This window comes from Coenobita brevimanus, chromosome 29 (assembly GCF_032717465.1).
Source record: "Coenobita brevimanus isolate Jiangsu-jjx chromosome 29, ASM3271746v2, whole genome shotgun sequence".
NCBI lineage: Eukaryota > Metazoa > Arthropoda > Malacostraca > Decapoda > Coenobitidae > Coenobita > Coenobita brevimanus.
The window spans coordinates 43,156,643-43,179,975 of record NC_136982.1 but is presented as its reverse complement, the minus strand read 5'-3'; the positions used below and the strand labels follow the sequence as shown (position 1 = coordinate 43,179,975).

At 39.5% G+C, this 23,333-nt stretch overlaps 1 protein-coding gene across 2 annotated transcripts in view; it reads right to left on the bottom strand.

Annotated features, from left to right (window-relative positions):
- The window catches only part of LOC145395065 (uncharacterized), a 226,630-nt gene that overhangs the window by 79,753 nt on the left and 123,544 nt on the right, over positions 1 to 23,333 (bottom strand). For both annotated transcript variants that reach the window (XM_080268826.1, XM_080268827.1), the window contains exons 2-7: positions 20,597 to 20,766; positions 19,638 to 19,789; positions 12,340 to 15,590; positions 11,847 to 11,985; positions 9,199 to 9,270; positions 7,830 to 7,896 (exon numbers count right to left, since the gene is read on the bottom strand). In XM_080268826.1, coding sequence (XP_080124952.1) covers positions 7,830 to 7,896; positions 9,199 to 9,270; positions 11,847 to 11,985; positions 12,340 to 15,590; positions 19,638 to 19,789; positions 20,597 to 20,766 — 3,851 coding nt within the window. The remainder of the gene's footprint in view (positions 1 to 7,829; positions 7,897 to 9,198; positions 9,271 to 11,846; positions 11,986 to 12,339; positions 15,591 to 19,637; positions 19,790 to 20,596; positions 20,767 to 23,333) is intronic.

Below are 23,333 nucleotides of genomic sequence, written 5' to 3'. Positions count from 1 at the left end.
GGTTAACCCCCCCTCCCACCTACCCATCCCCTCTCCCATTACTCTCTCTCTCTCTCCTTCCCCCCCCCCAAAAAAAAAAGACACCCCCTCCCCAATCTCTCCATCAATTCCCCCACATCCCCCTCCCTCACCCAACCACCCGTATGCTCTCTCTCTCTCTGTCTCTGTCTCTGTCTCTCTCTCTCTCTTTCAAATCCCCCCAAACAAACCCTCTTTACTTTTATCACCACACCACCATTTCACCTGCCGTGTTTGCACTCTCTCTCCCATAGGTGTTTACATTACCTGACGGAGCCTTCAGAGTGAGTACAAAAGAGTTCAAAGGAGTACAAAGTGTTCAAAAGAGTACAAAGGTGAGCAAACAGATGGGCGTGATTTTAGAGAGAAAGAGAGAGAGATTTCACTGTCCCACTTATCTGACTGCCCCCCCCCCACACACACACACACTCATCCCACCGACCTCCCTTTCCGGTCACATCCCCCCCTCTCTCTTTCACACACACACACACACACACACACACACACACACACACACACACACACACACAATATCTACTCCCACTCCCCACCTCCCCTCCAGCTTCCTCTTCCCCTCCCTTCCGGTCTCTGTTCCTCTTTTTCCCCACTCCCCTCCACCTATTCATTCTTTTCTCCACCCACTCCCAAAACACTCCCTTTCTGACTCCCCAATGCCTTCCCCTTCCGCCCTCTCTTCCTCTTGTTTCCCACTCTCTTCCATCCACCCTTCTCTCTCCTCTCCAATCCACTCTACCTTTCTCTTCCTTATATCCACTTTCCCTCCTCTTTTACACACTTTCCATTCCACCTGCACATCAGCCCTTCATTCTATCCACCAACCCACCCACCCATTCATTTCTCCACCCATCTACTCTCCTCTCCACCTCCTCGTATCCACTCTCTCTCCTCTTTTATAAATTTTTCACACACTCATCAACTTACCCTTCCTTTCATCCACTAACCCGTCCATCCACTCTCCTTTCCAACCCACTCAATCCGTCTCTTCCCTCTATCCATTCTTCCACTTTCACATACTTCCTACCCACTGCACTCACCTACTCTTCCTCTAATCAACCCACTGCACCCACTTACTCTTCCTCCCATCCATCATCCACTGCACCCACCTACCCTTCCTCCCATCCACCCACTGCACCCACCTACTCTTCCTCCCATCCACCCATCCCCCACCCCACCTGACCCACGCCGAGCCTTGACCCTCCCCATCACGCCGCATATGACCTCATCTCGGCTCGGCACAGTTCTCTTCCTCATCCCAGCCGTGGAAGTGGCACAGACAGGGTCGGGTCGAGTAAAGTAGGGTAGGGCAGGGCAGGGTAGGGTAGGGCTGAGTAGGGAAGGTGAGGGAAAAGAAAGGTAGGGTAGGGTAGGGTATGGCAGGGTAGGGTAGGGCTGGGTAGGGAAGGTAAGGGAAGAGAAGGGTAGGGTAGGGTAGGGCAGGGTTAAGATATTTCGTTAAGTTTATTTAACAACTATTATAGACAACACACCTCACTTCTGCGCAGACAGGGTTCCCAAGGCTGGATATAAAAGTCTAACGGAGGCCAAAATAAGACACCGGTAAAATAAATAAATAAATAACCATCATTCAGGAGGTAATAAATTTTTAGTATGTGTACCTCACCGCACCTTCTACACCTGTGCTTCTACACCTGGTTGCTTCCTCCTACCTTACACCTTTAACTCTTCTCCACACTTCTCCATGACCCAGTTTCCCTACCCTACCTGCGTTACACTGCCATAAATGCAACTTTTCCTTATTATTTTTTACGGCTTTTGATCCTTCCTCCCTATTTAACATATACCTAATTTCACGCAGTTTTCCCTATTTTATCTCACTATGGTCATGCGCTGAATCATATTACCAATTCCATAAATACATCTTTTCCTCGTTTTTTCCCTCATGGTTGTTGATCCTTCTCATCTATTTTACACAAACTTTCATACACTCCAACACATCCTATTTTCCCTACGATGATATACAAATAATCTATCTATCTATAGCCCGACGCCCTAATCAAATACAAATAATGATATTATAAAATCCACACATAATTCTACACTCCATTTCCACGCCTGCTGATTCTCTTCTACTAATTCTTTCACAAATACTTTATCATACCTAGTTTTCTCAAAACTGTATAATGTGAATGGCACTAAAGATTTCACTCTTTCTTCCACGTCTGAGGGTCCAATTCGTCTACTTCTACCACAAGGAGGAGGAGGAGGAGGAAGGGGGGAGAAGGAGGAGGAGGAGGAGGAAGTTGAAGAGAAGGAAGAGGAGGAAGAATAGGATATTATGTTGAGTGATTCCGTCGGCCCCTCAACGAAAGCTGCCGACAGGAGAACAGCTGCTTTCACTCAGCTAGACAGGTACTTTCTTTTACAGGTGCACAGGTGAAAAAAGTAAGTTAATAAAAAGTTGCGTTACGGGAGAGGTATTCCGCTGAGCTTTACACTGAACAATCCAGCTTTATCAGTAGGGTTGGTAAGCGTGAGTGTGTGTGTATGATGCCAAATAGGTGTACTGGAGAAGAAGGTATTGGAGAAGTAATGTATAGTATATAGCAAAAGTACATAAAGGGGAAGAATGAATGACGTCAACAGGCAGGGATGGGAAAGGAAGGGAGTTGCAGAAAGGGAGAGGATGTGGAGGGAGACGGAGGTGGGAGAAGAGGGGTATTGGAAGAGGGGAGACGGAGGGGGAGAAAGGGGGAATAGGACAGTGGGAGATGGGGAACAGGAGGGGGAGAAGGGGAGTTAACAGGAAAGGGGATGAAGGGGAGACGGAGGGGGAGATGAGGAGGGAAATAGGAAGGGGAAGAAGAGGATGGGAACAGGATGGGCAGGGGAGAGGAGGAGAGGAGAGACAAGGTATGGGAATGCAGGGGAGAGGAAGAGGATGGGGAGTGGGAGATCTGGGTAGGCGGGGGTGGGGGAGGGTTGAGGGAGTGTGTGATGGGGCCAAGGTGTTAAGAAACCCAACCAGTCCTTCGCTGCCCCACTACGTACAGTCGCGGTCATTAGTTCATTTACAGTGGTGGTTTTCTGCACTATTTACTCAAGAGTGATTCCAAACTTCTTGAGTCTTGTTAATCAGGGAAAATCGGTGACCTTACGACTCTCTGTTCAATATGCCTCGTAAACTGGCGTGTGCTAACGTCGTGAAGCGTGGATGTGTCTGGTACCATGGATGTGGTGAAGTAATTGTCGTGAGATGGATGTGGTGAAGTGACTGGTAAGATGGATGAAGTGATGTATGGATATATGTGACCGAGATGATCTGTGGATGTGGCTAAGATGGATGTGGTGACGTGACTGTGGTGAGATGGATGCAGTGAGGTACAGTATGAGTGCGTGGATGAGATGATCTGTGGATGTGGCTAAGATGGATGTGGTGACGTGACTGTGGTGAGGTGCTGACGTGCTTGATAAGACGGATGCAGAGCCGTGGATATGAGGTATGTGGTGAAGTGACTGAATTAAGAAAGCATCTGGTGACAGGACGACTGCGAGATGTGGTGTGGTGTGGTGAGGCTGAAGTGAGTTGAGGTGAGGTGAGGTGGACGTGGCGTGATGAGGCAGATGTGGTGTGGTGAGGTTAGGTGAGGTGGATGTGGGAAGGTGTGGGTGTGTGGGAGAGGACAAGGCATGACTCACAACCTTGCCAGGTCTGTAGTCATCCCTTTATTTCCCTCTTTGGTCTGACTCACAAGGTCCGCACCACCATTACCCTCTCCCACCGTGGTCTCTGATACGGTCTCTTCCTTTCTGACTGTCTCACTCTGGTGTCTACGTCATTCTTCTTCCCTAGTTGGTCTTACAAGGTCTTTCACAACCATCACCCTCTTTCACTGTCTCACTCTCGCCTCTAACTCGCTCTTTCCCTATTTGGTCTTAGTTTCAAGGTCTAACAAAACGATTACCCCGTCTCACTTTGGTCCCATATTCGATCTTCCTTCAGCCTTGACCTTTCAGCCCGAGGACGTCCTTTATATTCTGTTCTGGTCAACATACGCTATTTTTTTTTTTTTCACGTTTGGAAAAGGTGGTCTCGGATCAAACTGTTTAAAAAGTATATCCACGAAAATTGCACGCGCGCGCACACACACACACACACACACACACACACACACACACACACACACACACGCACACACACACACACACACACACACACACACACACACACGCACACACACACACACACACACACACACACACACACACACACACACACACACACACACACACACACACACACACACACACACACACATCACCTTATGTAACATACTCGCGCGCCGAGACTAGTTTGAGAGCAATACCTATCTTCAAGTAGCATACCTGTAATTCTAAGAATAACTGCTCAAAAAATAGTGTGTGTGTGTGTGTGTGTGTGTGTGTGTGTGTGTGTGTGTGTGTGTGTGTGTGTGTGTGTGTGTGTGTGTGTGTGTGTGTGTGTGTGTGTGTGTGTGTGTGTGTAACGTCCTTGTGGAGCTTATGTTTTCCCAAAGTTACATTCCTGCTGTTTACACATCCCATCACATACATGAGAATGAGCAAGGTAAACCACGCATTTACAAATACACGCAACCATGCATTTATCCACACACGCAACCACGCAGTTATACATTCACGCAACCATGCACTTATACATACACGCAACCACGCATTTATACATACACGCGTAATACAACTTTAATGAACTAAAGAGGCAGAAGTGTTATCATCTAAGAGAGCACCATCGCCATCATTTTCCCCCTCCGCCCTATCATCCGTCTTTATTTTTTTCCTCCTCCTCCTCCTCCTCCTCCTCCAAATTATCATCACCACCACTAACATCATCAAGATCGCCAATTCTCCTCCTCCTATTCATCATCACCAAGACCGCCATTTCTCTTCCTCCTCTTCATCATCACCACCAGGATTCGGCATTTCTCCTCCTAATCATCATCACCACCACCACCATCACTATCACCCTACATCCCACTTGTAAAACGAAAGGATAATAACATACAAACCCTCCACATACATAAAAACACTAAATCCTAAGCAACAATATATATATAAATCGTTTCTCTCGCACCTAAATCCCAACCAAATCGCCTTGCTTTGTACGATTTCCGATAAGCTTAGTATGATGATAAATATTAGCCTAAGGTCTTATCTCTCTATGCCTTTATCTCCGTTACCTGATGATGACTTTATTTCTTTATTATCCACGTTAAGGGATCATTCGTAATAAAAGAACTACAAACCACAGTATCTCAGTTACCCCTCCAATATGAGGCATTTTCTACAATATATATCTCACTCACTCACTCACACACACACACACACACACACACACACACACACATTTTCCCCATAAACTTCCTTAATCATCATAACCAACACATTTTCCTTCAAGGTCCATAAAATCAAAAGCACTAACATAACCTCTAAAAACCTGACTACAAAATAAAAAAATAACGATAAAAATAAACACCTGTCGACACTATATGATGCACCTGGTCAGACAGGTATTGGTGCCAAGGTAAGATTTTTCATACTCGGAAATATTTCTCACTCTCTCTCTCTCTCTCTCATCGCTGTCTAGTGTATTGTAGTATTTCTTGGGATTTCGTTTATGTACTGGACAGAGAGAGAGAGAGAGAGAGAGAGAGAGAGAGAGAGACAGAGAGAGGTGCTGAGCTGGGGCAGTACGTGGGGTGAAAGTGTTTGGTAGACAGCCATGACCACTAGCACACCTACCCATTCACAGCCTAACCCATCCACCAACATATTCATCCCTTTTTTTATCCATCCACTTATCCACTCACCGTTACTCATTCATCCACCTATATTCACTCTTACTCATTCACCTGTTGATCCACTCACTATTACTCACTCATTCACTTATTAATTCACCAGTACACTTATCCATTTTTTTTATTCAGCAATCTACCCATTCACTGTTAACCATCCATTAATATACTCAGTTGCCTTGCTATCCTTTCTCTTGCTATCCCACCCATTTCCATATCATTCAACCGACCTTTCCATCCATCTGCCAATCCATTCAACTGCTTATCCATCAACCTACATATTCATCCATCTGCCTAATTATCAAGCTGCCTATCCATCCATCTGAATCTCTAAACATCAACCTATTCATCTACCCACTTGACTACACATCCATTTCCATACTAATCCATCTATCTCATACAGTACTGTACAGTATTAACATTTCAAATTTCATTAATATGGCAGTACAAATGGTCACTTTCTCAACCACACAAATATACAGCAATGATCTTCCCAAAGTGGTGGCTGAGTGGGAAACAGAAGACTGCTGAGTAAACGAACACAAGACAGCAGTTTCCCAGCTTGACAGTGAACCATAAGGAAATTTAAATGCAGTTAAAACAATTGTAAATGACCATTCACAAAACCCTCTGACACATTAAACAAACATTCGATTCCTTTAACCTGACACCAGTCCTGAATCAGATGGACCTAGCATGTATGTAGTATGGATGATGAAGGAATTGCACCCACATGATGACACATAAAGGTGTATGACATGTGGAAGGAATGATGGTGGATATAAAGAAAGATAGAATGAAATAAAAAGTGACATGAGGTGTGTGTAGGTGCAAGAACTGATGGACATCAAAGAAATGGACTTAAATAGCCTATGCTACCTTCTCCCCCATAAAAAAAAAAAAAAAAAAAATACACCCATGGAACTGGCAAGAAGCTACAGTATATGTGATTGGTATTGCCTGTAGGTTATTGGAAATGAGAGGTATTCAAAAAATGTATAGCCTTATTTTGCTGGGTACTCTGTTAATGACTTCCGCTATTTCTCTATTTCATTATCTTGAGTCTCCTCACCTGTTCGAATACTCCAAAAACAAATAATGATAATGATGATGGTGAGGGATGATTGCATTTTCGATGACAAAGATTATGCTTTCAGTGTTGATAACTATTATGATGTGCAATATCAAACAAACAAAACATGGTGATACCAGACAGAGTAAAGCATAAATGGCAGTTATTCACACTTTTGGACAAACACATTAGGCTAAGCAGAATAACTTACCTTTGAAGGATACAACACAGTTACTTTCAATATCCAGCTTCTGTGCACATAAAATTACTATAATAACGCTGACATGCAACCTTTTCAATTCATATAACCAGTATTCTTCCTATTCAGCAAATATGCATGTCACTATGCTGTAATCTCGCACAGCACTTATCATGGAAGCCTTGTTTTGGTGTACAGTATTTTTCCTAACTCAAATAACACTCACTAAGCTCTAACAGTCTAGGATGCATTGGTGTAAGGCTGTTTGGTAGTATGCATTATTTCACTTCAGTCTAAAAAACAATAAATACATGAATGAGTAGATAAAAAAATAACAATGTGGCTTGAAATACAGTAAATCCCCACTCAAATCTTGGAAGTGTGCTGGCAATATGTTACATGATGTCATAGAACTTTAAATGAAACCTAAATCTGATCATGATTATTGGCTAAACATAAATAGAATAATCATCTCTGACTACAAAACAACTTTACAATGAACCAAAAGTTACTTCAACAGGCGAAAAATGTTTACCCATCAGCTACTTAATAATTAAACAAAAATAAGGAATATATGCAGGACAATGTGCATATTATGCAAGATCAAAGAACTCATTATCCCTTCAGAGAGGAGGGACTCACACTGAGATGCAGGCAACTTAAGTGTAAGAAGTTAATTATATGGAAAGAAGCATATATATATTGTACTGACCTTCCTAGTAGTGGTGAGACGAGCGTCCTTCTGAACTGATGCTCCATATCTGTAGCTTCCTTGAAAACTGTACAACCCAAAGAAATGAACACACAATTACTCTCAACACCATAATTATATAAAATACTTTTATAAAACTATACTCACTTCAATGGTTAAGGTACCTTCCTAAAATACAGTAATACATACTCCAATACATGCTATGACCATACCATCTGACTAGTGTACATCAATCAGAAAGTATCACACCTATGGGAAGCTCAACGATTATTCCTAGGTAAACACTTAACATCAACAATCTTATTCATTAATCACATACTAAAGTACCAATGTGACTGTAAGGTAATCTGCACTCAACATTCCTTCTACAGAATATGCTCCTACACTGTGCAGTATTCTAAACCATGATGAGTATGGGAATCTGGTATAGTACCATATATTAACTAAAAAATAACCATCTTCTCATGCTGCAATCTATCACCAGTGCTAAAGCTACAGTCCAAACTGTCTAGATTACAGTGTCTGTTGAACATTAAAAAAATATAAATAAATAAAAACATATAACTACCATATCTGGTTATAGCTCAGAATAGAGAAAAATGGGAAGTCCTACACTGAAAATACTGAAGAAAATAACATGCAAACTACATCAATAAAAACCCACTTTATCTAACCACAAACACCTAACAAAAACTAAACTATAATTACTAGTGACTAAGCAGATACTCTTCAGTTTAATACTCCCTCCGTAACTAACGTGATTTTCATCAAAGAGAACCATCCATGCTGTGATATTTAATTAAACCAGTGCCTGAAATTATGCAAAAACAAAGCAAATCTCAGGTACTGTGCTGTACTCAGTAATGAATGAGCAGCATTTCAATTAGAGCAGGGATCCAGTAGGGAAAATTTGGTCTATCTGTTTCTGTTTCTGGTGATCCAAGTGATATTTTTTCTGGAAGCCTGGTCCGGTTTAATTCGTTTTTTTACTATCCACTGGCTTATTCCAGCACAATCTGTGGTGTTAATCCACTCCATTTACTTTGTTCTGGTCACATTTCCATCATTTTTGGCAAAAAAAAAAGTTGAAAGAAGACTAGTTAAGTAAACACAGTATAATGGCTTTTTGGAAAAATCCAGTAATAGCTTCTTAACCCATTTTCGATATCCATGGTTAAATCTGGCGCATTATGTGTCAGTACAGTAATTCAGTTTAATCTTGACTCTATTTAGATTAAGTGAGAGCACTGCAAAAGATGGAAGAATTTAGAGGAATAAAGAGAGTGACTTTGTTCACAATCTCAGGCCCAGGTACGTCTATCTTTACTTGGATGTAACAAAAAATTAGGAAGTGTGTGCTTCAACTCACATGCTTCAGAGGCAAGGAACTCCTCATCAGTTATGTGGTCAGACAACTCTTCCTCTTGGTCTTCTGTTTTCACTGTAAAAGTCAGGTAGGAAAAGCACAGGGCATGCGTGAGGCAGGCAGGCAGGGAGGCAAGCACATGTTGAAAATGCAAACACAAATATCACATCTATTATTCTAACAAAAATCCAAAAATGGCAATGAGAAAAAATAAAATCCCTTAGTGAAATTATCTTACAGTGAGAAATTCTAGCAAACAAAAAATAAAATCCATTCTATGTGAAGGAAACTGATAAGGCAACACTCATCACTATATAAAACACTCAAACAATAAAAAAAAAAACTTGAGAAAAGATCTTTAAAATCATAAAATATCTACAACACAAACAAAATATAAAGAAGCAGCAACACAACAAAATAAAATAGGTACTGCAAGCATCAATATGTTTACAGTGAATAATAACACTCTGACTGCCACATTTCTAGGATCTGAATAAAATCATCTATCATACTCTGGATTAATATGCAAAGTTCTTTAGTTTCAACCAAGACATTAATTATTTCTCATGAGTGCAGTCATACTATCTGTTGTCAGCCAAGATAAATGCAATGTACAGAAGGTGACTTGCAACCAAAGGGTGAACAGAAAATAATAGTGCTTGACCATTACTTGTGAGGGGGAGAAACCCTTACCAAAAGATTTGTTAGTCTCTACTCCGAGGCTGTCCACAAAATACTACTGAATATCCATATGTCGCTTACGGGTGACTTTACACTCCCTCTTTTGTCTTTCTTTCTTTCATTCTTTCCTCTTCCTTCTGCCTATGGGTGACTCTACACTAAGTGACAAGCCTAATGGTTTCCTGTACACCAGGAAACCATTTACTATGCTGGGTGGTAACCATATAACCAAATTATGGCACCTGGTGGTTTAGTGGGTAATTACAGCACTCCAATTGGATTGAGCCGGTGAAGGTCTATATCCAAGGGGTGGTTGGGGTTATTGCTCATGTAATGCCACTCAGGGATGAGTGAGGCTGGTCACTCTCATCTTAAATGTCAGGACCAAATTGCCTAGCCTCGGGCTTCTACGCTGCTCATGGGGCAACATAGAATTGGATGATGGATGGATGGATGAATTATGGGAGACGATTCCTCACCAAAAGATTGTTATTCTCTACTCTATGGCTGTCCACAAAATACTACTGAATATCCAGTTATGAAACCCCTTCCCACTTATGTCTGACTACCAGTTTTCACTTACTTGTTTTCCAGAACAAGGGAAAAAAACGGTGCTAGGACAAATAACTTTTAATACCAGAATTATCATGCTGGAGATGATTCAAGACCAACATATCAAGGCTGCTTAATTGTTTGAGTTCAATGATGTATTTAATTACATTCTTGTTATCTCCATATGATTTTATTCAATCCAGGAGAGACTTTTCAAACTGGAAGAGTTAGATGCAGCCTTCATTAATCCTTACAGTATGGCAAATCTTTCCTAACGAATAAAATCACTGGGATGCATCATGAATAACATACAAAAGATGTGAATGAACTGAAGGACCTAATTATGGTCATCAAATACTGTAATGTGTACAGTAAATTTATCAACATGAATGTCTACATAAATAGAGGAAAAAAGTGATGCTCTTTATGGAGGATCAAAAATATCTAACAAAATTCAGAAGCACGTGGCAAACTGTAGCATGCAACAAGTAAGAAGAATATAAAAGTTCTATATTGTATGTTCATTATATTATCTAATTCCTGCTGGAGACTACCAGGCACATATGCGAAAAAAAAAATTTACTTGCAAATAAAACTCATTTATTTATATACCGTATATCTACCGGTACAAAAATACAATACTGTATATTAATCAATATATTCACATTAAAGTAGCAACATTAAAGCTCAAAAGAAATATGGCCTCCAACCTTTGAAACAATGGCATTAAGAATAATCATTACTTTTTTTTTTAAGCACCTAAACCACCCTTTGCGGGATTAGGGCGTCGGGCTATAGATAGATAGATAGACCTAAACCAAGGAATAAATAAGTGGGATTAACTTTTTCAAAATAGCATTCTTCTAACTATAGTATTCACTAGTTCATTAGGAAAGCTCAACCCCTTCAGCCCAGGTTGTCTTGCCTACTTCTGAATAAATTCATCAGGCATTAGCCGGCATAAAATAAAACTAAAAAGATATCTTAAGGCTAAAAGGGTTAATGGAATGAGTTTTAAATCCCCTAAACCTAAAAACATCCATCCCAAGTAGAATTAAGTAATCTGGCAATAATCAGAATAACATAACTAGTGTTGAAGAGGTTAATGACGACTGTTTCTAGCCACTTCTGAACAGGGACAGCGCTCCTTTGCTGAATAAATTCATCTGGCTTTAGCCAAAACAAAATACTGAACAAATGATATCCTTGGGCTGAAGAAGTTAATGGTATAACTAATTTTAAAAAGTCAATATCCCTTTCTAAACTTCCCTGTTAAAAGGAGTTATAAGGAAAAGATTAAAATGAATACACATGCATTACTTCTTAATAATATTAAATGCTGGGACAAGCATCTTAAATGCACTGGCATGCAATAAGGCATAAAAAGCAAGTACTGACACTACAACACTGAAACTTACACTGTGAAGCACATCGTAGGTCACTGGACGTAAGACCTGTAGCAATTTCAGGTCCAGCCTCACTGTGGTTAGCATCCATCTCCAAGTCTGAGCGTACACCTAACACAATACCCGAATCATCATCCATGCTGGCAGTATCCTGTGCAAAAAAAGCCAACAGATTCAATGACAGACTGCATTTGAAGAGTTATGCTTTGCTGTCTAATTCTTAACGCTCATGATACTGTGACATCTTTATACATTTTCAAACAGAATGAATCACTTTGGAAGAGGTGGTACATTTCCTCTGCTAATGAAAATACAGCCAATATTCCTTTTACCTTAACTACATCCTTTTCACTGTGCTTCTTCATGACTGACATCATATTCTGGTGTTAATCTCTTGCTACAACTCAGTATTCAATGTGAAAAGATGCAAATTGCTGGCCAGGATAGAGTAAAAAAAAAAAGGGTAAAGTATATCACACTAACAACAACTCATTTAGTTCCTCACCATCCGCTCCTCGCCCATGACATTCTCACGCTTCAGGGACCGCCGCGAAAGGAACACATCTGCCCTGGACACTGTTTCACTGCTCTCTGCGCCACACACAGCACCTCTCTTGCCAAGCGGAGGTGATCTTGACAGCTTGGAGCTCCTCTGGAAGGGATTAACATTCTCATCCAAGTTGTTGTTGGAACAGCTGGTGTCCGCCATGGTTGGGTGAACTGATTTGACTGGGGTACTCTCGTCTGAATCAGGAAGGCCAGAGTCTGTGGAACAGTTCATAAACTCCTCCGCAAGTCGACTGGCCTCATGACCTAGCAACTGATCAAACTCTAGACTGTCGAGCTGGCCGATTGTTCCAATGGAGGGGACTTTATGTACATTTAAGTCACTTTCTGTATCTTCTGCTGGGTATTTATTTGTGGTATTTTCTGTTTTCTCTGACTCCAGTGATGGTTCTGACTGATGATTTTCTGATATAGGGGTATTTACGTTTTTGACTACTTCAGTTTCTCTACCATCTGCTACACATTCTCTCCTTAATACATGCTCTGTGTCAGGTGATTTCTCAGTTTCAGCCTTAGGACTGTCAGTAACATCAGGTGATAATTCACTGCTTACTTCTGAATTATTTTTTAAATGCTCATCTGATTCACTGGTAAGCTGTTCACCCTCTGTTTCTAACGAGCATTCGTCTGCTGAGTTTGTGTGTGTTGGTAAATCTTGATAAATACCACTGTCCTTATCAGTATCTTTGTTTTTTACTAAATCAGGTTCTGATACAGATTCTTCCTTGGCACTGGGAGTGTGTTGCTCTTCAGTCTTGAATACTTCTTGAGAATTTACAGCAGGCTTGAGACTTCCTGCCTCCTGAGCACCAAAGGCTGGTCGGGTTTTGAAAGGATCAAAGTTAGCGTCATCAAGGAAATCAAGGTTGTATCCCTTCTTCGGCGCTACAACTGACTCTTCCTCTCCATCCTCACCGCCTTCATTTACACTACTGTCTACAGCTTGTTTTGGAGTGGTGTCAGAAGATTTGGTACTGCTATCAGGTACTTTGGCTTTGGCTTTAGTTTTTACAACAGCAAAACCTTTCTTTGGTGGAGTTTTCTTTGCTGTGACTACTTTTGTTTTTGGTTTATCTTCTTCTATGTTACTACTACTTGTAAATCCTTCTTTTGGTGGTGAATTTCTTACAGCAGTTTTTGTTGCAAATGGATTGAAATTTGGATCATCTAGGTTATCTAAAAAGTCCAAATTATAACCTTTCGATGGAGGGATTGGAAGTTCTTCTTCTACTTCAGCTTTTATCACTGGATCACTGATTTTTTCACTCTCAATTGTGTTATTATTCTTCTCAACAACTTTTGGTACTGGAGTCGCTTTACTGACAGGCTTTTTCTTTGTTCTTGGATCAGGTCTTTTCCCTGGTTTCCTGGGGGGTTTTACTGGATCATCCAACTCAACCTCAAATGAGTTTTCTGCTTCTTCTGATGGTTTTAAACTCTCATTAGTGTTTTCTGCTTCTGTTGGTTGTTTCAAACTTTCACTGTTGTTACTGGAAACTATATTACTGTCAGGTGGTGCTGCCTGAAGCCTTCCTTTGTCCTCTTCCACTGACTGTGTATCCGGCTTTTGATTATTTTCTGCTGTCCCTTCCCCTACTTGTGCTTTTGGGTCTTGGGCAGCCTGAGTTGTCTTCTTGTCCTTCTTCCTGACAGCTGGTTTTAAAGGAGGAAGCTTGCAGGTGGGGTCAGGGCTAGGTGGTGGGGTGCTACGGATACCAGACTTTGTAGCAAATGGGTTAAAGTTAGGATCATCTAGGTAATCTAGAAAATCAAGATTATAACCCTTACTTGGTGGGATGGGTATATCACCTGGATCCTCTAAGTGCTGTACTGGTTGCTCTTCTTCCCTCTTTGGCTCTATGTCCTCTGAGACATGAGGCTGATCAATATTACTATCAATATGTTTCTGATTATTCTCCTCTACACCTCCAGCTTCTTTTGATTTTTCTGGTTCCGTTGGCAGTACAGATGTGGTTTCAGACACAAGGGAGGAATTAGAATTATTGCTCTCCTCTGCTGCTTTTATTGGCTGGGCATCTGATTTTATTTCACTCGGACTCCCCTGGTTTTCAACTTCCAGGTGCTGCTGGTTGCTCCCTCCTGTCTCTATTACAGGTTGGGCTTCAGATATTGATTCACTGTGAGTCACTTGGTTTTCTTGATCTAGTGGTAATTCTGAACCCTGATCTGCTTTACTTTCTGGGGGACTGACAAGCTCTACCACTTTTGTTTCTGGAGTACTGTCAGTCTGGTCTATCGGTACTTTACTTTCTGGGGTACTTTCAGCTTTAACAACTTCACTTTCTGGGGGACTGACAGACTCCTCTACTTTGGCTGCTGGGATATTCTCAGTCTGATCTACCAATACTTTGCTTTCTAGGGTTATCTCAGACTCAGTTACTTTGCTTTCAAAGGTATTTTCAACTTCGGCTAATTTATTTTCTGGGATAATATCAGGCTCAACTACTTTGTCCTCTGGGGTACTTTCGGCTTCAACTGCTTGGCTTATTGAGGTACTTTCTGATTTATTTTTTATGTTTTCTGGGGTACTGTCTGTCTCTAACTCCGAGACATGGATGTTCTCAGGATCTGCCGGTACTTTATCCTTAGCAGGTATGTTATTATCTGCACATGGACTATCTGACTGTACAACTTCACTGACTTTCTCTTCTAACTGTATGTCACTTGGAGATAGTACCACTCTTTCATCAATCAGAACCTCCTTCTCACTTACAGAGTCTTCAATAATTTCACTCTTCGTCACAGTCACCAATGACTCACTTATAAGAGTTGGCAAATTTTCAGGCTGTATTTGTGGCACACACTCCCTCTCTGCATCTACAGGTAAAGAAGAATGGTGGCCATCAACTTGACTTATGGCACCACAGGTCACAGAACTGTCTGTAGTGGTCACAGGAATATCAGAAGCTGGTGGCAAGTGCTCCTGTTGTGGAGCTGTTCCATCTGCAACCTGAGTATCACAGAAGTCTTCTTGGTTAACGAGAGCAGAAGAATCAATCACCTCTTTCCTGGTGCTCTCTGACCTGCTGCCTTTAGTGACAGCAGAATTCTCGCCTGTAACCGGTTGTTCTTCAACAATGGAGGCCGAGTTTGAAGATGAGTAAGGGACTGAGTCAGGCGAGGCGTCAAGGGGTATGTCGACCTCCTCAGCACTCTCGTACTCTGAATCTGCAGACAAGAAGCTGGAGTTAGAAGCAGACCGTCGTCGGGATATACAGCAAGAGAAGAATGACATCTTGTATCAACTGTTCCAGAATGACAATGATGGGCAGGAAATGTAACAATAGCCTTTGTTGCCTGATAAACGTGCTTAAAAAAGCAGATACACTCAAATGATACTTACCATTCTGCTTCATTTGGTAACTCTGTGTGCAGAATATTCTAGTAAGAGTTAAATAAAAGTGACCCTACCCAAAATCGTATATAATGCTTAACTTTCACACACTATTATCAGGCAAAGAGGACGTATGTATCTCCCACATGCAGCAATATTCCACTGTCTCAGTTGTCAAACTGGTTGAACATTAGTCAGGCACACTGATAAGATTAGATTTAATCACTCTCCAACACCTGTCCCTATGAATGAGGGGGAATTTAAAAGGCTCGGCAACATATGTACAATTAAGTAATCCGCATAGCAGTGAACCAAACCACAGCTGCAAACCAAAGGAGCTTTACATGTTATTACACTCTGTTTCTCATGTTATTTCCTTTTTTACAATGCTTGTAAAACTGTTTACTATTTACAAAGCTTGGAAAACTGTTTATCTCAGAAGATTAAATCTGTAATACTGTTTATAATTACCCAGTACAGGATATTTAGTACCAAAGCAATATACATAAATAAAGAAATAATATACTGAAAATAAAAAAAATATAAATAAACACCAACAATAAAAGATAAGTGAAATTTGTAACCATGTTAGAAAGGTGGTGAAAAGTAATCTAAATAGGCAAACATTAAACATTACAAAAGTATGAAATTATCTGAAGATGGTAGTCTATCACTGCATCAGTGTTTGGTGTGGTCATAAAGATGTTATTCATATGATACAAGTGTTGATTACACTGAAGCTAATTACATGTAACTGATGCCATTACCCTAGGAGTATACCCCACACCTGTAACTACTGTTTAAACCTTTCATCTAATCTTCAGAAAGTAAATAGCAAACTAATTCAGTTCCTTACTCAAGATTATTTAAACTCAGCACCCTGGTTTCATTTCTAATTCAGTCTGAAATATTCTACTGTAGTTGTTAATCATCAACAGGATAAGCAAAAGTTTGCTCATAAAGATGATGTCAGTATAAACAATAACTCTTGATTAACCGGAGAGTCTGATTATGGCTCCATTGGAATCATGGCCTAAAGGCTCACTTCACCCCTTTGTCTCAACTGGTATGAGAAACCTTGATCTATCTATCTCACTGATGCTTTGCTTCCTCCTGACAATCCCCCAAAGAACTCTAGCAATATAAGAATATTATTATACAGCCCTTACAACTGTGAACATAAAAAGGGTTTACATATCAGGTACTGATGCAAACTACACAATGGTTTACAAATCTAAACTGAACTACTGTAAAATGCTCTATATGTACTTTTTTAAAATCACTATGGTAATAATTCTGTGAGCCTACATGTCTACATTTTTATAAAACTGCTACATATCTAATGTATGATACATTAATAAATAATAAGCACTTGTGTGTGCCAAGAGAAAACAATCTTCTCTTAAAAATTAGCTTTGTGTGAGAGGTCATCATACTAATGATACTCCTAACGGTTAGTGAGACAGTGGCTTGTGCTACAGTAAGATATATTTTCTAAATAGAAATAACAATTTCATAATGTTTTAAAAATATCTGAAACTATAAAAGTTAGAATATATGGTAATACAAGCTTAAGTAGAAAACAGGAACTCAAGAGGCTGGTGAGTAATGTTGCTGAGAACCACAAAGTGAGGAGCACAGATGACTATTAACTACAGCAAACATACATGTGAGATCAGAGGCAAGAGCATGTGATATATGCAGACCCAATTTTGTGATTTCAGTCATATTAGTAACAAAAATAATTGTAACCTAAAATATGGATTAATTGAAGGAAATAATAGGGAAAGAAACTTATTAATATCTGGAATGGCAAACACTTATACATAATAATCTATGAGCCCTTAAAATTTATTTACAATGTTTGAACATATAGAGACTTTATTGCATGGAAAATGACAAATAAAATAATATACTGAATGTTTAATGGAATTTAATACGTTATTTGGGTTTCAAAATAATAATCACACACAAAATCATAAATTGTACAAATAAATACATACTCTGTAATATACTGCATACTGTACATTACAGTATGATTTGTATATGGATATACACAACAAACTTACTCCACTGTACAGTATCATAAATAGTCAACCAAATTTTTCTGCAGTAAGTTGCTATGCTAAGTAGTGATCAGGTGCCAAACACAATGTTGGTTCTATGCAGGGGTGAGGTGCACTCAACTAAAGTCAGCCAGAAAAAAAAAAAAAATCCAAACATTTAGAATACTATATAATACCTTTCTTAGCCCCATTATGGGAGCTGATCTGAGCGACAGTGTCAGAAGCTGGAAACAAACAAATATTATTAGAAAGAACAAGATTAGAGAGGAACTAGTTAATGTACATTTTAAACCATGTGGAAAAAGTTTCAAAATCAGTTTCATTGTTTTAAGGAGTAAATGTCTATTTATCCTTATTTTTATGATTACAATTACATTTAAATAAATCAACTGAGAACATAATTCATATTCTTACTATAAATTTTCTGAAAAGTCCACTACATCAACATAATAATCCAGCAAACATATCAAACCAGTTCTACATATAGTTTAAAACATAAAATGGCAACAAAAATATACAGTATAGGTACTGCTAAAACGGTCAACCTCTGTGCAGTGTTAAAGATAAAAGCATGATATATTACAACCCCGGAAAATAAGTTTCTCATGTAGAAATGTCAAAAATAAAACTAAGTGTTGTTCCATAAATGTCTGTGACTGGCACCTATGAAGAGTAATAAAAGAGTTTCAACATTCACTCAACAAAGTATAACAACTAACAAAACATATAAATACAAAAAACATTAAACTAAATAAATATCTATCTATCTACTGCCAGACACCTCAATCCCGTTTGGGGTGGCCACAAACAAATCGCCTCCAAGTCGCCCTGTCCCCTGCCATTTCACTGCCCTGCTCCCAACTCACACCCCCCTCTCTCATATACCTCTCCAACCCATCCCTCCATCTCATCCTCGGCCTCCCCCTCCCTCTTCCCCCCTCCACCTCACTCACATACACTCTCTTCGTCAGTCTTTCACCCTCCATCCTCTCCACATGGCCAAACCACCTCAATGTGTTCCTCATAACGCTTCCTATCACATCCACATCCACACCACAACGCTCCTTAATATCTAAATAAATATGCCATACATAAAAGATCATTATCATTTTGCATACTACCCACACATTGATATTATCATATCTACATGAATGGAGTCACAAAGACCATGGGAATGTGAGCAGTTCTTAACACTGTAGCTACTGACTGTAACAGAATTTTAAGAGCAGTACCAGTATATATGGTATGGCTACAAAGGAGTGTCTTCAATTCAGGAATCAATAACTCAAATTTCCAGCAATTATTCTGTTCCTTACCAAACCGCCTCACATAAAAGGGAAAAATTAAAGATATATAAACAGGAGGTCCACAAATTCCTGTTGTGTTTACAAATATTACTGCATGTAAATGGCATAACTTACCAGTCCTTTTTTATTTTTCTACTGAAAGAGGACTTCTTGATATTTGAGTTACATTTTCATATAGAAAAAACTGCTTCTAAATACTGTAACATTATACTAAGCAGCTTACTCACAGTAATAGTTTTTGAAAACCCAGCATGCCTTTCTAGACACCCTGAACATTTTTTTCCCTGACATAATTCTGTGACATGATGTAACAGAATATGGAATTTTTTCTTTCAGCATCAAGATGGAGTGAACTGTATTTGGGCAATGATTAATATTCCCCTAAAAACAAGTCCCCATAACAATCCAGTGAAGCCCATAATCAAGCAAGTGCCGAGTCCCAAGCATAACTGGATTAGAGACATTCCACTGCAGCTAGTTAAACAGTAAATTAATATCTCTGAATTACCTGAATTGAGAGTGGAGTCGTTAGTTTTTCCTTCCTGTGAAGACTGTTGCGGTGGGGTCTCTTCACTGGGAGTGGCAGCCTCTTCAGTCAAACACGAAGCATAGGTGGAGGTGTCCTCACTTACAGAATTGGTATCACCCTCTTTGCTGAGACTGGAAGGCAAAATTTTGAATTAACTTCACCTTCATTTTTCAAAGTGTATCTATAAAGAAAAATACCAATAAATATGTGCAGATATATAGTTGGCAACAAAATTCTGTCAAATCTCCTACTTCTCCCTCCACAGATTCTTGACTATCATCCTCATAAATTTGTGCCAACTGAGAGTGGTGACTATTTGGCCATGTATCAGTGCCACTGGGATCATCTGCCTCTATTTCACAAGATTAATTTTCAAAGTCCAAGGAGAAAAACATCAAGTAAGTTGATGGGATTAATTGTTGTCAACAGTACACTCTCATTTGGCTGAAGCCGTGATGGGGACCAATTAAAAATGCATAGAAGAAAGCCCCCTAGGGGCCTAGGCTCAATTATCTCAGTATAGGTGACTAAATATAGGCTACTGTAACTACTTCCAAATGGAGAAGATAAATAATAGGCTCTCTTTGCTTGTTTGATTAAATAGAATAAATTATCTGCATAGTCTGTATGCTGTAGTCTTACAAAAATGAAAAACCTAATGCTCACTTCACAGGACCATAGGCTAATATCACAGATACAGTTTAATGCAATGCAGCACAGGATGATATAAGGTGTCACCAACTGAAAGGGTCCTACATATGGCCTTGGTTGTGCCCCGGTTTTGGCGGATAACGTTATAGGATTACTTTTGGCATGTTAGGCCCTTTTGATCGGAGATGCCTACATGACGTACTGTACGACACAAGGTAGAGGACCTGGATCAGGATTATTTTTGCATATTTTGTATATCTTACATAATTAAAGAAGAGATTCAGTACCTGTGTGATAGTGAGTCTGAAGGAAATGAAGGTGTGTGAGGGGATGGGGAGGCAGTGGTGAGGGGAGGGTGCTCCTGTGTGATAACCTCTGGCTCCCGGGCACCCTCACCCTCCTGCTCTGGGCTCTCTGCACCAGGAGGACCGCCCAAGCCAACCGTTGTACCCGGGCCCTGCACAGAAAAACAAACAGTGTGGTTAATCACAGTTTTTGGAAACTGAAAGACATGGTGACGTGGAGAAAAATAACTTAAAAGACATTGCTACTCCTCACCCTGCCCTAGGGGGAAAAGGAGGTCTGGATGATGATGATGATGATAAAACTACTGCTGCCAGGTTTCACCAATGCTATTTACAAATAATTTTTTTTCCTCATACTTCTCTACATCGCTCTCCAATAGTAGTCCTAATGTGTCAATCTTTGCAGAGTATGGTAGCTATCCTCAAATTTTTCTCAATATGTAGCAGATATGATAAAAGTTACATCAGCTAAATTTCTATACAGATAAATAAAGTACTGTACAACAAGAAACACTCCTGCAGTGCTGTATGAGATTCTTACTATACAGTAAAGACCCTTTCTAAACAAAATGTCAATAGTGCACCATACAGTGCCATATGTGCAATATAGTACAGTACTAATAATTACACAGTTCAATGTTTCTTACCAATCAATTACTGAATCTTGAAAATTATCTTAATACAGTGCTGTAATATCAATGAGTGAGGCTGGTCACTCTCATCTTAAATGTCAGGACCAATTTGCCTAGCCCCAGGCTCCTATGCTCCTAATGGGGCAACACAGGATTAGATGATGATGATAATGATGATGATGTATCCTATAGCCAACACCAGAAGTTTAATGCATACAAAATATGTACCGGTATATATACAGTACTTGTATTGAATATAAACATACAAGATGATATTGGTACCCCACTGTAAGGAAACAATGTCTTTTTTTTTTTTTTTTTACTCTTACTTATCTACTGAGTCAGCTTCATAGCCATATGTCTCATTAGCTGAAGAAAATCATCTGGAGGTCATGTGAATAATTAACACAAGATATCATCTCTGTGAAGGGGTTAATACTTTCCTGACTATGGGGTAAAAGAAATATACTCATTGGCAGAATCACTCTCATACATCAGCTGTGAAAATCTGGTGCCATACTTTACAAGATTACAACAGGACATGCCTTACTGACGACATAAATGTAACCACCAGATGAACAAACTGCTGAATATCACTGTTCAGTAGCTATTTACAAATGCAGGAATAACTAGTACTGTACTTGTATGTGAAAAAATGGGATGAAATGTTTATGCCGCTTTTCTTGTTAACCAAAATAAACTGCATTTTAATACTTTAGTTTAAAACAGAATCAATTTATAATCTAAGGTTTCAAATGATATGAATGGATATCATTACAGACTTTAAGTTACTTGAATGAGGAATATTTTCTGTTACAGTAAGTGTGACAGTAATCAATAATTTTGAGATGTTGTAATAAAAATCGTGCTCTGAAATGGATACTTTGGCCACAACCTCCTCCAGCCTCAAGTCAACATTAGAAGTTTCATATTATGGCCATATATTCTTTTAAACTTATAGAATATTGTCTTGCATCATGTAGTCAGAAATGGAAGCGTTTTTTCCAAAATTGTATGGTACACTGACGCATAATTAGGAAGGAGTTAGTATAGTTTTGATGGAGAGTTGATGATAACCAATACAAAACAAATGAAGAATAGGCTACAATATCAAACTGCTCCAATGCATAAAATCTATTAACTCAAAAGAATTTAACCATGCAGAAATTTAACACAGTACCATACAATTTAGCACAATACTATACTGTACAGCATAGTATTAAAATTCTTAATTATATGTAGGTAATGGTACAATGTAAATCGAAAGAGAAGCAGTAGCAAACTCCCTACTGAAGTTGACGTAAATCACTTGTCAATTATTGTGAACTTCATCCATGCCAAGATTATTAAAAAAAATAATAAAAATAAAAATAAAACATTACAGATCAGCAAGCAACAATACAACCAAGAAAACTTCTGTAGAGGCAATTCAGCTGCAATAAAAATCCGAGGCAATAATTAAACGAGCAAATCATGCTTTGCTGATGCAATGGTTTAAATATTAAGCTTCATGATAAATTCTGCAGCTTTATATGACAAACTTATTCATCTTATAAATTATTAACTATTGCATACCCACAAACAAAGAAATAAATTAGGAACGTGTTAATTATTCATACTGCATGCTATAGTAAATAAAATAATACAGCAGATGTGGCTTTTGTCACACAAATAAAAAGAGAAATGATGCATGTTACAGAATGCACAGTTCACACTCTCCAACCTTCTTTTGTCCAGGATCTGCCTTAGTAGCAGACTGGCTACCCTGTAAGAAAATAAAATTCATTTAATACATGATCCATACAATAGTTTCTTATGTGATCAATTAAGAGACAGAGCATGCAGGGCCAGCTTTTAGCCAAATGGACCCATTGTTCCCAACGGGGCCCCGCGATACGGAGCTAGGGTAGGTGAGAGTGGTGATGGTTCGGACAGTGAATTTCCTTAGAAAAGTATGGGACCTGGGGCTGTGAAGTCTTGTACGAATGTGAAAGAGTTTGTTTACTTCGACCACAGGGAGCTTCCAAGCTACAAATGCCACAATTTTTGATGCAGGTCAGATTTTATGTTTTTTTGAACCTCCTATG